The 12854-nt window shown below is 47.8% G+C and overlaps 1 protein-coding gene across 1 annotated transcript in view; it reads left to right on the forward strand.

Moving 5' to 3' along the window:
• The first annotated feature begins 659 nt into the window (after positions 1-659).
• Positions 660-12854, forward strand: part of LOC119374622 (zinc finger protein ubi-d4 A) — a 90566-nt gene continuing 78371 nt past the window's right edge. The window contains exon 1 of the mRNA XM_037644785.2: positions 660-808. Within this exon, the coding sequence (XP_037500713.1) occupies positions 756-808 (53 nt within the window). The 5' untranslated portion in view covers positions 660-755. The remainder of the gene's footprint in view (positions 809-12854) is intronic.

The raw sequence follows: 12854 nt of genomic DNA on the forward strand, positions 1-12854 counted from the left end.
ACATCCCGTCGCTTCCAACTTGTGCATTCCGTATCTGTCTCGCACAGTTACGCAAAACGGAACTTAAATAAAAGTGATGGTTCAAGTACACTTCGCCCAAATGACTTTCCAACTGTAAGCGATCGATCCACGCAAAGCACGCACTTACCACACATACACGTACGCCACAGTACAAGGTGTGCGTCAAACAGACATTCACAAATCACGTAACACATGGCCTTTATCTCATGCTCGTACAGTTCGTTATCATTGCTTATAGATTTGGAAGTGGTCCACTGAACACGGGGAGATCGCGGGAACAAAAGCGGCAACGACTCGCAACGACTTCTACAACACACACAACGCGACCACATCCCCACGGCCCCACGGTCAGACGCGGTTCTTTAACATTTAACTCAAAACTCAAAACCAACACCAGTACAGTAGAGTGCCTCCTCTGCCAACGCCTACCACGCAAGCCACACAAACGGGCCTGAACTACGGTAGCTGAAGGGCCTTAACGCTACTCTGCCGCCACCTATTTATACACTTCAAGCCAAGTCAAGCCAGTTTTAAGCGGCTATATGGGTGCGCCGAACGCTTTTGCCACATTTTGTCTCGTGCGCCCTGGGCGTACGAGACACTGCCAATATATTTAGAGAAAAAGTTTGGAGAAAAATCAAGAGCTACAGTTTCGGCGTTTCTTCAAATTTACGCAACGGCAACCCTGTTCTGTGGCGTCCGTAGCGAAAGCGTCTGTCAACGAAGGAAGGATCATGGCTCTCGGTCCTCTCAAGATCAATCCGGTGGCTTTAAACCGGCTGAAAGCGTAAGTGCACTCCACGTAAAACGTCGACTTCTAACCGTGAAGCTGCAGAATTTCAGTTTGAACTGCGAGATACAACATCGGAACTCGGCAAGGCCACATTTAAATGCACGTCCACAGGTTTGTAGCCCAGAGTAAAATTATTCTGTAAACCCCGTCGCCCTATGGCAGTTTGAATTCTTTCTGTTCTTTTTTTTTTACATCAGTCTAGAGAATAGAAAGGCTATAGATGGGTAGAAAAGCCGTGCATCTTTCTTTACTAACTCACGAGCGAGTGGGCCGCTGCGTACTGCGCCGAAATGCGTTGTGCGCTATGATTCGACGTAATTTCGCGCAGACATCAGTGGTTGGTGGACCGCGTTACTATGACAAGTGTGCGTTTACTTTCGTGTCGGCATTGGTTGAAAAGCGCCGGCCCAATGTGGCCGCTGTATGAAACCACTGTAGTACCCTTGGTGCATGCGTTAGCAGTCAGAGATATGCCGTTTGCTGAGAGCTTCTCCACACGGCACATTTTACTCACTTTGAAAGTAGAGCAGTGCTGGTACCAGACCTTTACACGTTACAGAAAATAAGTATCCAATTACATTTACTTCCTTTAAAACGTAGTTGATTACAGTGGTCAATTACAACCCCAGAATAGTAACTGAGCAATTACAGAGGTGTAATTGACTACTTTTGCGTTACTTTCCTTCAAAATTTTATTGCCGCCACACAGTAACAAGTTCACTTGAACTACAACGAACTACTGTGGCTTGCATGGTAGAGAGAAGGCTCGCGTGAAGGCTGGGAGGCTTGCTGTGGCTCCTGTGATATAGTGTTACGCGTTTTGAACTTTCAACGGGGGTTGTTTTTCAAAGTTGTCGTCGCTGATTCTTCCACATTCCCTCGTTAAGAAGTCAGCTGCTTCACTGAACACTCCACGCATGCATTGGAGGAGAGGGCGGTATTATAACGTAGAAACACCTTATGCACCAGCTCGTAGTTGCGCAGTGCTTCGATGCTAGTGTCCATGTCCTCTGTGAAGTGTCGCGCTTCGCTGTTGCTGGCGCTCGGGTTAGGCGCTGCAGGTAAGGCTAAGGAAAAGGTGAAAAAATAGGCTTTGTAGAGACCCCCCCATCTGACAGAATGGGCGGCCCTATATACCGTTGCATCGGGCGAGGAGGACCGGACTGACAACCAGCGCTTTCCTCCAGCACACAGTGTGCTGGCTAGTGCTTGGATGAGTGGCGTTTTTGAACAATTTCTACGTGTTTTAGGTCGACCTGCTGATTTTGTTCTCTTTTATTGCGATGTCAGCCAGCGAATGGTCAACGGGAAACCACTGTGCCGTCTTTGGTTCTTCCAACAACTAGAGAGAAAGGGAAACTGCGGTCTGAATAAGTATGCGACGTGCATCAACAAACGCGCAGTGTGTGCGGTTGCAAACTCTTCAAAGTACATCGTTTGTGTTACGTTACAGGTTCTAAATCGGCAAGTGCCGCAATATATACGGAATTCCCAGTGTTCCGCGCACTCAAATGTAAATCGGATATGGCCAGATTTGCGAACAAACATAAGCGGTCAAGTGCGGCCCTGTCCGGTAAAGTGCAAAACATCTAAGTACTATTCGAGTAGTCACCTGAATTCTTTTCGCTTCGTTTTATTGTTGTATTTTAATATGATGTGTTTGGTCTAACACTTCGCTTTGTAGCTCGGCTCAGCACGGTGATCACTGCAGTTGATGTATACCGGTATTAGCACGAACGAGAAATCCCTCACTTCGCAGCGGGGTAACCGGCATCATACATTTAATTATTGCTTCGTACCAGCCTTGTAAAACCCAAACATTTAAGGAACACTACATCAAAAGGACGTGGCGAGATCGTTGTCGTGAGGTTGCAACTTCCGTAAGACAGCGGGGTGTATCATATACGATGAGCGATATGAAAGCAGAATGGTAAAAGAAAAAAGAAAAAAAATGAATTCCATCGCTCTGTGTGTAGAACAACTACCTCAGGAAGACAAATTTTTACGTGGTCAAGAACAGTGTCCGACAAGTTGCGCAATGATATACAACATACCTAATTCTCTTCCAAGCGCGGTACAAAAACCACATTGTTACGCTTGTCTAGTGTTTCTTGAACTGCCAATCTTGCTGCTTAGCTTTGCGAACGACAGCAAGAATTTCGTAAGAACAGTACATCTGGTATATGAAGTTATAAAAAAACAAAAAAAAAAGAACGCGAGTCACCTCCGATGCCGATCATAGGCTCGAGCCCGGGTGTGCTTCGTGCCTCACCGGCAGAAGAAACTCTCTAACCATCTTCACCTTATCGCTGCCAAAAGCCAATCAAATATCACGACTCTTACAAGAAAAAATAAAAAGAAGCGCGCCGGCATGTCAACATCAGCATCATTGTTATGTACCAGCACGTCCCTGTAAACAGCTCTAACTTCGTCCACACCGGTGGGCAATAAACGAGCGAATAATAAGCGGTCACTTAAAAGTTGAGAAACAAGATAGGCAACTGTTTGTGAGCAACAAACAGATGCCCCGCCATGAAATTGAGACTGCATGTTCTCTCGCACGACAGCATGTACGAGCGGTAGTCGATGCGACAGCATAAACACACCACGAATAAAAAAAAACTGAAAGATTACAGTCCAAGAAAAAAATTCATTGTATACCCTAAGACTGGCGGAACTTGCTTGCCCTGCTAGAACGAGTCGAAATATTTGCGTGGTTTTCCAACAGACAGTGCCGAAAATATATGACATCGACCACTTGTGACACGTTCGCGCCGCCGTATATTAACATCATTGACCCTCAACGGATCAAACCTTTTCAGGACGTCTCACAGACTCATTTCCTACGTAGACCGCATCTCTTGATACGAAATCGAGTACGCCAGAACGAAAAAAAACCGACTGCAACTGCAGCCGCACGCATCCCTTCCGTACAAACACGGAGCTTCGCACATGCCAGTGGGTTGCCAGACCAGGGACGGCGCCACCCGCTAGGAAATATGGCAGCGCCCACGAAAAAAAGGTCTATAGACCTACTCCTTGTTTGTAAGCAGCGGTAGGCGCTGTTGATATATTTAGGGCCCTTGAAGCGACATCGCGGCTCGTAGGCTTCGCCCAGATCGAAGCTCGCTACCGCCCTCTATGATCACGTGATAACTGGTGCAGCAGGTGCAAAAGCTGCCTCTGAGTACCACACATCGGGACGCCTCCCACATTTTACAAGCGGCGGCCACAACAGGGGAAGTTGCAGTGGCTGTAAGAGAGGCTCTGAAATGAACATATAAGAGCCATGTTGACGTGCAGGTCTAGCTTTGAGAATCTCATCAAAACATGAGGTATCTTAACGGCAGGAATGCGACTCATTTGCGAAATTTCATCGCCGTTGCGGCAGTCTAGGTTATACGTGTACATATTAATTTGTTAGCCAAAGCAAAAACGACCGGCCCAGCTCGGCAAGAGGCTCTTGGGTACGATATGCAAATGCGTGCAGTTAAAATACATAGTTACGAATCGTTACGGTAAATCCTCGCATATGACAAAGGTGGCAAGGAAGTTATTCATGCAAACGACAAGGGCGATCTCGGCGACACTTTCATCCGTGATACGCTTACGATAATGCTTCAACTACGTGCTGTGGACAAGGCGGTTACGTACCTGTCAGGTACGCCAACCACGGGTCTCTCCTTACGCTCGAAGTCGACTCCGCGCAGTGGCGGATCCAAGGGGAGGGGGGGCGATTGCCCCCCCCCCCCCCAAAGCCACCAACCACTCCTCCTCCCCCCCCCCCCCCCCCGGCATCATTTTTCAGCACGTGGAATTTTTCAGGCCGCTGCAGCACGAAATGCACCCATCACTTCTACCCGCACCCCACTCTGCACCTTCAGACAGAAGTGGAATGTGTTTGAATGATCGCTTGCTTGAGCATGCCAATCTCCGTCCCAAGACAACAAGACAAAAGAAAGTATCTTCCTCCCGGCAATGTTCCTTTTCGGGAAAGCGGATTCTGCATCCACATTTTCAATGTGAAGGGTATTCTCGCGCATACAGTGTACAGAACTCAACAATGCAGCCTTTCAACGAGGGCTCACCAGGTGTCGACTGATCCCCTCTGTGACGTTGTAAATATGCGTGGCCCCCCAAAAATTCACTGCTGTGGCAGTGACATCTTCCTTCGTACGCCCGCATCACGTCGCTAGCGCCGCCAATCTGACGGGCTCGCCTTGCCCTTTCCCGGGGGTGGGACGAAGGTAGTCCCATACGTTCTTCCCCTTTGGGGCATCGTGTGGAGACTGTTACCTTATTGGACAAATGAAGTGAACGATATTTTCCCTAGCAGTCTTCCGAAAGACATTCAAGCCGGGCTTCAGCCCACTGGAAGAGGCGTCCGCTACCATTATGCAATCAATAAACATCTCTTTACTTTTTATCTCCGAACATCGCCGTACGTCTTCCTCACTGCTGCCTCAAAGGCTCCTGGCCGGAAGGTGACTCCTGACAGTGCGCAATGAGGCCTTTCAGCAAAGCGTGACACTCGATCGTCCCACTCGGTACATCCAGTGGAGGTTAAATGACCTTGGAAGGACATTCTTCGAAGTGAGCATTGCCTTGTTGAGTGTGACGATAAAAGCCCAAATTGAACATCGTCACGCTCCCGAGAGTAGAAGGGAAATTTTATTGTGACTCGAGCAGCGGGGCACATTCAGGAAACAAAGTGTATCAATAGACGAAACAGTGTGTTTATAGGAGGTCCGTCCTTTTGAATTTTCAGTAGGTGGAGCATTCCAATGCTTCGTTTGAGAAAGGGTTATATGACCGCACCAGCTGCAAAGGTCTGTATTTTTGTTTCTACGAAAGAGCAGAAAATTGTGAAATGGGGAAAGGAGAAGCTCATCCCCATGCTCTCTCTCTCCACATATCTTTGCCCTTTTCTGCTTCGCTATGCATATTTCCAACGAAGGCTTCTTGGATTGTCCAAGGTAATAGACGTGAAGACGACGACAAACAAGCAGAGAGAGGGACACACACACAGGTCGCCACTGCCAACATTGTTTATGAAAGGCTGCTTGGGCCCTGTCAAAGCCCTCTCTGGGCTGCTGTAAATATGTGTGACTATCCTCCCCTCCGTCCGATAACCGCCGTGAATTTCATTCACTGAAAAACGACACCAAGGGGGAGCGTGGAACCACAGGCAAAGATTTGCGCTACCAGTATAGGCTTTTTACCTTTAGCAAGGTGGTATCAGCTGCAGCGCGATGCCGACTTGCGGTGCTGCATGCTGGCTGCTCAAACGATGTTGAAAAAGGAGACAAGCTTTTTTGTTGTTCCACGAGGAAGAGAACATCAAACGGTGAGGGAGATGGCTGCGTTGTATCGGGCGGAAGAACTTTGCCATCGAGGGAGGCTTTGCGACGTAAGTCGATCATTAGTGGATTGGTTTCGCATGCACATGATTTCCGAAGTCTTTTAGATTAAGCTGAGGCTTGATACTACTTGATACAGATGTTTAAGTTGAACGAAACAAAAAGTAACATGACATTAGCAGCTCCATTTTCTCGGACGGTTTTTGATAACAATGAAAGTGCAATCGTTCTAGCTCGCTCGTATTGGGTCAGGTACTTGAAACCGACGATAGCAATTACAACAAAATCTGAAACGTATTATTTTCCCATTTCCGAACATTTACTGCTCGTGCAGATACTTTTCACCAGAGTCCTTTTTAAAAAACACTGGTTCCTTTCTGTCGCGTTTCAAGCAATCACTTCATCACGTCGCATGCGATGAGAGAAGGAGGTTGCAATAACTTGGAAAATGCCGACCTTAATGCGAAAAAATGTGTCTTCGCCTCCTTGCCCCCTTCCCTTGAGTTACTGCGAGCTGTGCATACCCTCCACCCCCCCAACCGAATGAAAGAACTGCCTCCCCCAAAGAAGGTCCCTGGATCCTCCCCTGACACCGCGAAATGCGTACAGCCTGTAAAAGGACTTGGCAAGTTTCCCGAGTGTTGTTTTTCTTTGAATTCTGACAGACATCGAAATATCGTGAAGTACACCACAGCCAGAACAGCCCTGTGCGATACACTGGTGTCAGCACAGCCACATACGATTCGGAAAAGCATAGTCGAAGTCATCCATTCGCTCACTGCTGCGTTAATGGGCCATGCCCACGCAGAAAGAAGCACATGCTCCATGACCGAGCCACACCTTTAGTTCACGCGAGTCTGACGAAATCCTTTTGACGCATCTAAGACTTCTGCTATTATATCAACAATGGCAGCCGTGAAGAATTTTTCGCGTATGACAATGCTATCCACAACGCTAACGTGCTTAGAGGTAAACGTGCTCATTATGCCTCCACACAAGGGTCATGCCAAAAAATGCGGTGCAGCACATTACAATGACAAATGCTTGACAAAGCTAATCCTTTCTGCTGGGTAAGCCGCCGCAGAACATAATTGATGAGCCGTCGTTGGAGACAAGTTCTCGGGTTTTACGGCTGCGGCTGATTTCTTGTGACGGTCTTTGTAAACAGCTATTGAAAAAAAAAAATCTTATTCCATCTTTCTTGTGCTTTCCTGCGTACAGCTCATCGGTACATCGTTCTTTCTTCCTTGCACGATGACAAACAGCGCACTCACCAATGAAAACACAGCAGCAACTGCGATAGCCACAGTGTCTTTTGCCTACTACGCGAAGCTAAACACCCGACGACAGCGCCACCACACTTTCGCGACATATGTCCAGTGGAATTCATCTATAGAGCGGTCGCATATATTTTGGGATGAGAACTGCCGTGGAAGACTGGTTACTAGTTATTTTGGAAGTAAAAGTAATTGATTACCGGTAATCAGTTACAAGAAAATTTAATTCAATTACCAAGAATGTTACAGTTTCAAAACAGTAATCGATTATACTACAAGATTACAAGTCTACCAGCTAGCCCAAGTTTCTCTTCTAGTGTAGATTACAAAAAAAGTAACTGATTACAAGTAATCAATTTGTAACGCGTTACGTGCAACATACTGATACAGTCAGTGAATGCGAGAAAAACGTGTGTCTCATACTGCTTGTGCATGATGCTTTCATCTGTGTCCTAGGTACATTGCTTTTCCACCCAAAACGCAACAACCTTTGTGTTGGCAAAGCTGAACATGTTTATGGCAAATCAGATTTCGGTAATCCTGCAAGGTGAAGAAGGATCATGACAGGCAAAATACGCCTGTTCCTGGCACAAAACTACAGAAAACCGCAATGTCTTGCCAGAAAGAAAGACTTATAATGCACTCGTCAAAATTGCTTCCCTCCCTTGCTGCATCCTTCTCGCTTTGGCAGCCTGTTTTTGGCATGCCTGCTCCACCAGTGCCAGCCACTGCCGGTCGTATGCCTGCAGAGTCTCTCTCAGTGTACTCACGATGTCATTTTTCAGTTGCGCCATTACGTCTTACCCCATCACTGCCACCGAATGTAACGAAGCAATCACACCACTCGGCCAAACAACGAGCACTACCCTGGATGCTCAAGCTATTGCCTCAACTCACAGTCTCACTTTGTCTTCTTGGACATCCACTGACCATTATGCGGCACTTGCCATACGACCTATGACACTGAAAGGGCCAACCACAGTCATCAGTGTCATTTGTTGCTCGGCTGCAACTGAAGAAAGGTGTAAAGGAGGAAGACGAGGAGCTCGTAGATGGGCCGATTTTATTTCCTTTATGATACCCCTCAGGGCCAGAGGCATTAATGAGGGAGAGTGGGGAATTGCAGTAGAAACAGTTGGTTAAATGGAGCCTGAGTATACGGTTTAGGTATTGCATTATGGAGCTGCTCATGATCCTTAATGTCTACAATATCTGCGGGAAGGTTATTCCAGTCACGTGACATATGTGGCAGAAAGTATTGGCGGAAGTACATTGTGTTGCATGAAATGAATCTGACTTTGTGACGATGGTCTGTGCGATGGGACACGTCAAACAGTTGAGGGATGAAGCAATCGGGTAGTGCAGGAAAATGATGTTTTGTAGAACATGGCTATATGCGACACTTTTCTCCGCAGTGACAACGATGAGAGGGAGAGGTCTGATTTCATGGTAGCTATACTGGCGATGCAGCTGAAATTAGCTTGAATGAAACTTGCGGAATTGTTTTGGACTATCTCTGGAACAGTAATTAAGTTTTCATGAATAGGGTCCACACCAGTGTAGCATACCCCATTTTAGATCGAATTAGTGTTTTATACAGCAATAGTTTCTAGGATGAAGGATTGTTATAAAAACTTCAACGTAGATAGCCTAGCATGCCTTTCGCTTTTTAGGGGCGAAGCTCCTCTTAGTCTAACCTTGTCACGCGTCCGGCGTAAGGTGTAACCGGCAGTATCTCCCGAACAGTATAATAGGCGAGGTGGATCGGCAACGGGCGAGCGCCGATCGGCTCGCTGTTGGCGCGCTTTCACTTTCGCTTGGAGTATTCACGGTTTACCGATGATTCTCTCCGGAGGTTCGCCCCACTCATAATCATTCACCCCGTGGATATGCTGTGGATTTTTTTAGTTATGTGCTCGATATGGGTAGACCAGTTTAGGTTTGACGTAATGTAAACACTGAAGTATTTATGTGACGTTGCTGATTCTAAAAAAATGTTATCAATGTGGTGTGGTGGTGGGCAGGTAGACTTTCTGGAAACGTGCATGACTTTAATAAAAGATCACGCTGTAGTGAGGAAATGTCATGAGAATTGGTTATCTCTCTGAAAATAACACAGTAATCTGCAAATAGTAGTGTATTAGAGTTTTGCAATGGAAGAGAGATAATTAATATAGATTAAGAATAACAAGGGCTCAAGGGATGAGCCTTGAGGAGCACCTGAATACACTTTTGTAAAGCCAGAGTTAAAGCCATTAGTGGAGACAAATTGTGAGCAATTAAGAAGAAAACACTCAATCCATTTTAGTAAATTGTAATGAAATTAAGCACATTTTGTTCGAGCAGTAGTAGTTCATGGCACACCTTGTCAAATGTCTTAGAAAAATATGCAATCTGCGATGAATGATTAGTCTAGAGTTTGATGTAGTGCATAAGTAGAGGATACCGTATTTACTCAAATCTAGGCCGGCCCCAATTCTAAGCCGACCCCCGAAATTCGCAAGGCCAGAAAAAAAAAACCTAATCATTGTACTCGAATCTAAGCCTACCCCCCCCCCACTTTCGCACATCGTTTTTTGGAAAAACCATCGGCTTAGATTTGAATAAATACTGTATTAAATGAGTTTCACATGAGTAATATTTCTAAAACTGCGTTGTGCTAGAGAGAAAAACAAGTTATATTAAACAAAATTAACAATGTTTGTGAATATTAATACGCTCAAATATTTTACAATGCATAGTGGTTAGAGGAATGGTTGTGGTTTGTAATTTATTCAAATGTTCTACTAGCCGGTGAGATTCTGCCCATTACATTTGGTGGCAGCAATGGGGGTTGAATGGGATGCAGTGCTTTCAAGATGAACTGGTGAATGAGTGAAAAAATCTTTTGATACAGAGAGACATAAACCTTCTGCTGCAGCTGTGCATTGTATTTCCAAGCTTGCAAGCATGCTTAGAAATGTACTGAACTAATACCGAAGATGCTTTGAAGATTTTCCCGAAGATGCTTAGAAACAAGCATGCGACAAACAGTTCCAAGAAGAGTGCAGTATTGAGTTTGTAGAGAAGGACTCGTGTGAGGAACTGTCTCAGAATTCTGTTCAGAGCTCTAGGCGACTCGGGCACTTGCTCACGATGCAGGCGCAGAAGGAAGATCATCAAGCAGTACAAGAAGCGGCTGTGGATTCACTGATGAAAGTCGCGTTATGTGTTGCGTTGTTATTGAAGATGTGAAGAAGAAGATGCGCCTCCATCCAGCAGCATCGCCAACGCTCGGCTCGCTCGGCTCGTGTTTCGGATCGCCGCTGTGCCTCTGGACGCTTCTTCTCGCTTGCTTGCCGCTGACGACCATTACGTCTTTCAACGACCAATAAACCTCTTCACATTTGGTGGAGGGTGCTGTTCATCCCCGTCGCTACACCCTGGAGCTGCGTAGCCGGACGCTACCGCCGATCATGACTGACCACGCCAACCCACCGGCGCCTTCGTCCCTGTCCGTCACCTGCACCGGGCTTCCTCGGCTCCGGGACCCAAAGGTCTTCAGCGGTGCAGATGAGACCGACGTGGAAGACTGGCTTGACCACTACGAACTGGTGAGCGCGCATAATAAGTGGGATGACCCCGACAAGCTAGGCTACGTCATATTTTATCTGACTGGCGTCGCCGAATTGTGGTACAACAACCACAAACAGAACATCCCCACATGGACCGTCTTCAAGACTTCCTGCTCTGAAGTATTCGGTCGACCAGCTGTCCGCAAGCAGCGCGCAGAGCAACGCTTGCGCGTCCGCTCACAGCAGACTGGAGAAAGCTTCACAAGCTATATTGAGGACGTCGTCGACCTTTGTCGACGTGTCAACGACACCATGCCCGAAGCTGACAGGATCAAACAAATCCTGAAGGGCATTGACGATGGCGCATTCCAAATGCTCTTGGCTAGGAATCCGGGCACAGTTTCAGAAGTCGTCAGCTTGTGTCAGAGCTACGACGAGTTGAAGAAGCAGCGCGCTCTGACTCGGCAGCCTCCACGGGGTGGCGAGTCGCTGTGCAGTCTCGACACCATGCCTGACCATTCGACGTTGCTTCAGCAGGTTCGAGACTTCGTCCGCGAGGAAGTTGCCCGCCAACTTTCCTTAATGCCTTTTACTCACGAGCCTACCACCCGTCTGCCCACCCCGCTCCGCACTGTTATTTCGGAGGAGGTTGCCCACGCTGTTCCCCTTGCGCGCCGCGAGCCGCCTCCATCCAGCCCTGTTCACTACGCGCGTGCATCGGAGCCTGTGGCCGCTCCTGTCGCCTATGCTCAAGCCGTGCAGCCTGTAGCCGCGCCCCTCACGTATGCTGACGTTCTGCGTAGGCTTCCGCAACCACCTTACACTACGCACTCGCAGCCCACGCAACCGCCTGTCTATCCTTCCACTTGGGCAGCACCGACAATCGCCAATCCATGGAGGACGCCTGATAATCGACCGATTTGCTACGCCTGCTACACTCCTGGACACGTCGCCCGCTATTGCCGCCGTCGCCCCCAAACTTTCGGCGACCGTGCCCGGTCGTCGCAAGCCGGAAGCCAGCCCATACCGCGTCTCCATACCGCAAAGACCATACCGCGTCTCCGCTGAAGAGCGCCGCGTCATTAACAACCAAGTCGAAGACATGCTTCGTAGAGACGTTATTCGACCATCGCACAGTCCCTGGGCGTCTCCTGTCGTACTGGTGCGTAAGAAAGATGGATCTATCCGGTTTTGCGTGGACTACCGTCGTTTGAATAAGATAACCCGCAAGGACGTCTATCCTTTGCCACGCATTGACGACGCCATTGACACCCTTCACGGAGCAGAATTCTTCTCGTCACTGGACTTGCGGTCTGGCTATTGGCAAGTTCCTATGGCTGAAGCCGATCGCCAGAAGACTGCGTTTATTACACCTGATGGCCTATACGAGTTTAACGTCATGCCCTTTGGACTTTGTAACGCGCCTGCTACGTTTGAACGACTTATGGATAATACACTACGTGGTCTAAAGTGGTCTATGTGCCTGTGTTACCTCGACGATGTCGTGGTTTTCTCCCATGATTTCCCTACACACCTCCGTCGCCTCAGGCACGTTTTGACTTGTCTGACCAACGCTGGCCTTCAGCTTAACCTCAAGAAATGCCGCTTCGCTGCCCGGGAGCTCGTCATCTTAGGCCACATCGTGTCCAAACAGGGCGTATTACCTGACCCTGCAAAACTTCGTGCAGTCGCGGAATTCCCTAAGCCCACGACCATGAAGGAACTTCGAAGTTTTGTAGGTCTATGCTCCTATTTCCGGCGCTTTGTTCGCAATTTTGCATCCATCATGTCACCGTTAACCCAGCTTCTTCGCGGCGACGTGAACCTCTCCTCCTGGTCCTCTGCATGT

The sequence above is a fragment of the Rhipicephalus sanguineus genome, chromosome 11 (assembly GCF_013339695.2).
Source record: "Rhipicephalus sanguineus isolate Rsan-2018 chromosome 11, BIME_Rsan_1.4, whole genome shotgun sequence".
Classification (NCBI taxonomy): domain Eukaryota; kingdom Metazoa; phylum Arthropoda; class Arachnida; order Ixodida; family Ixodidae; genus Rhipicephalus; species Rhipicephalus sanguineus.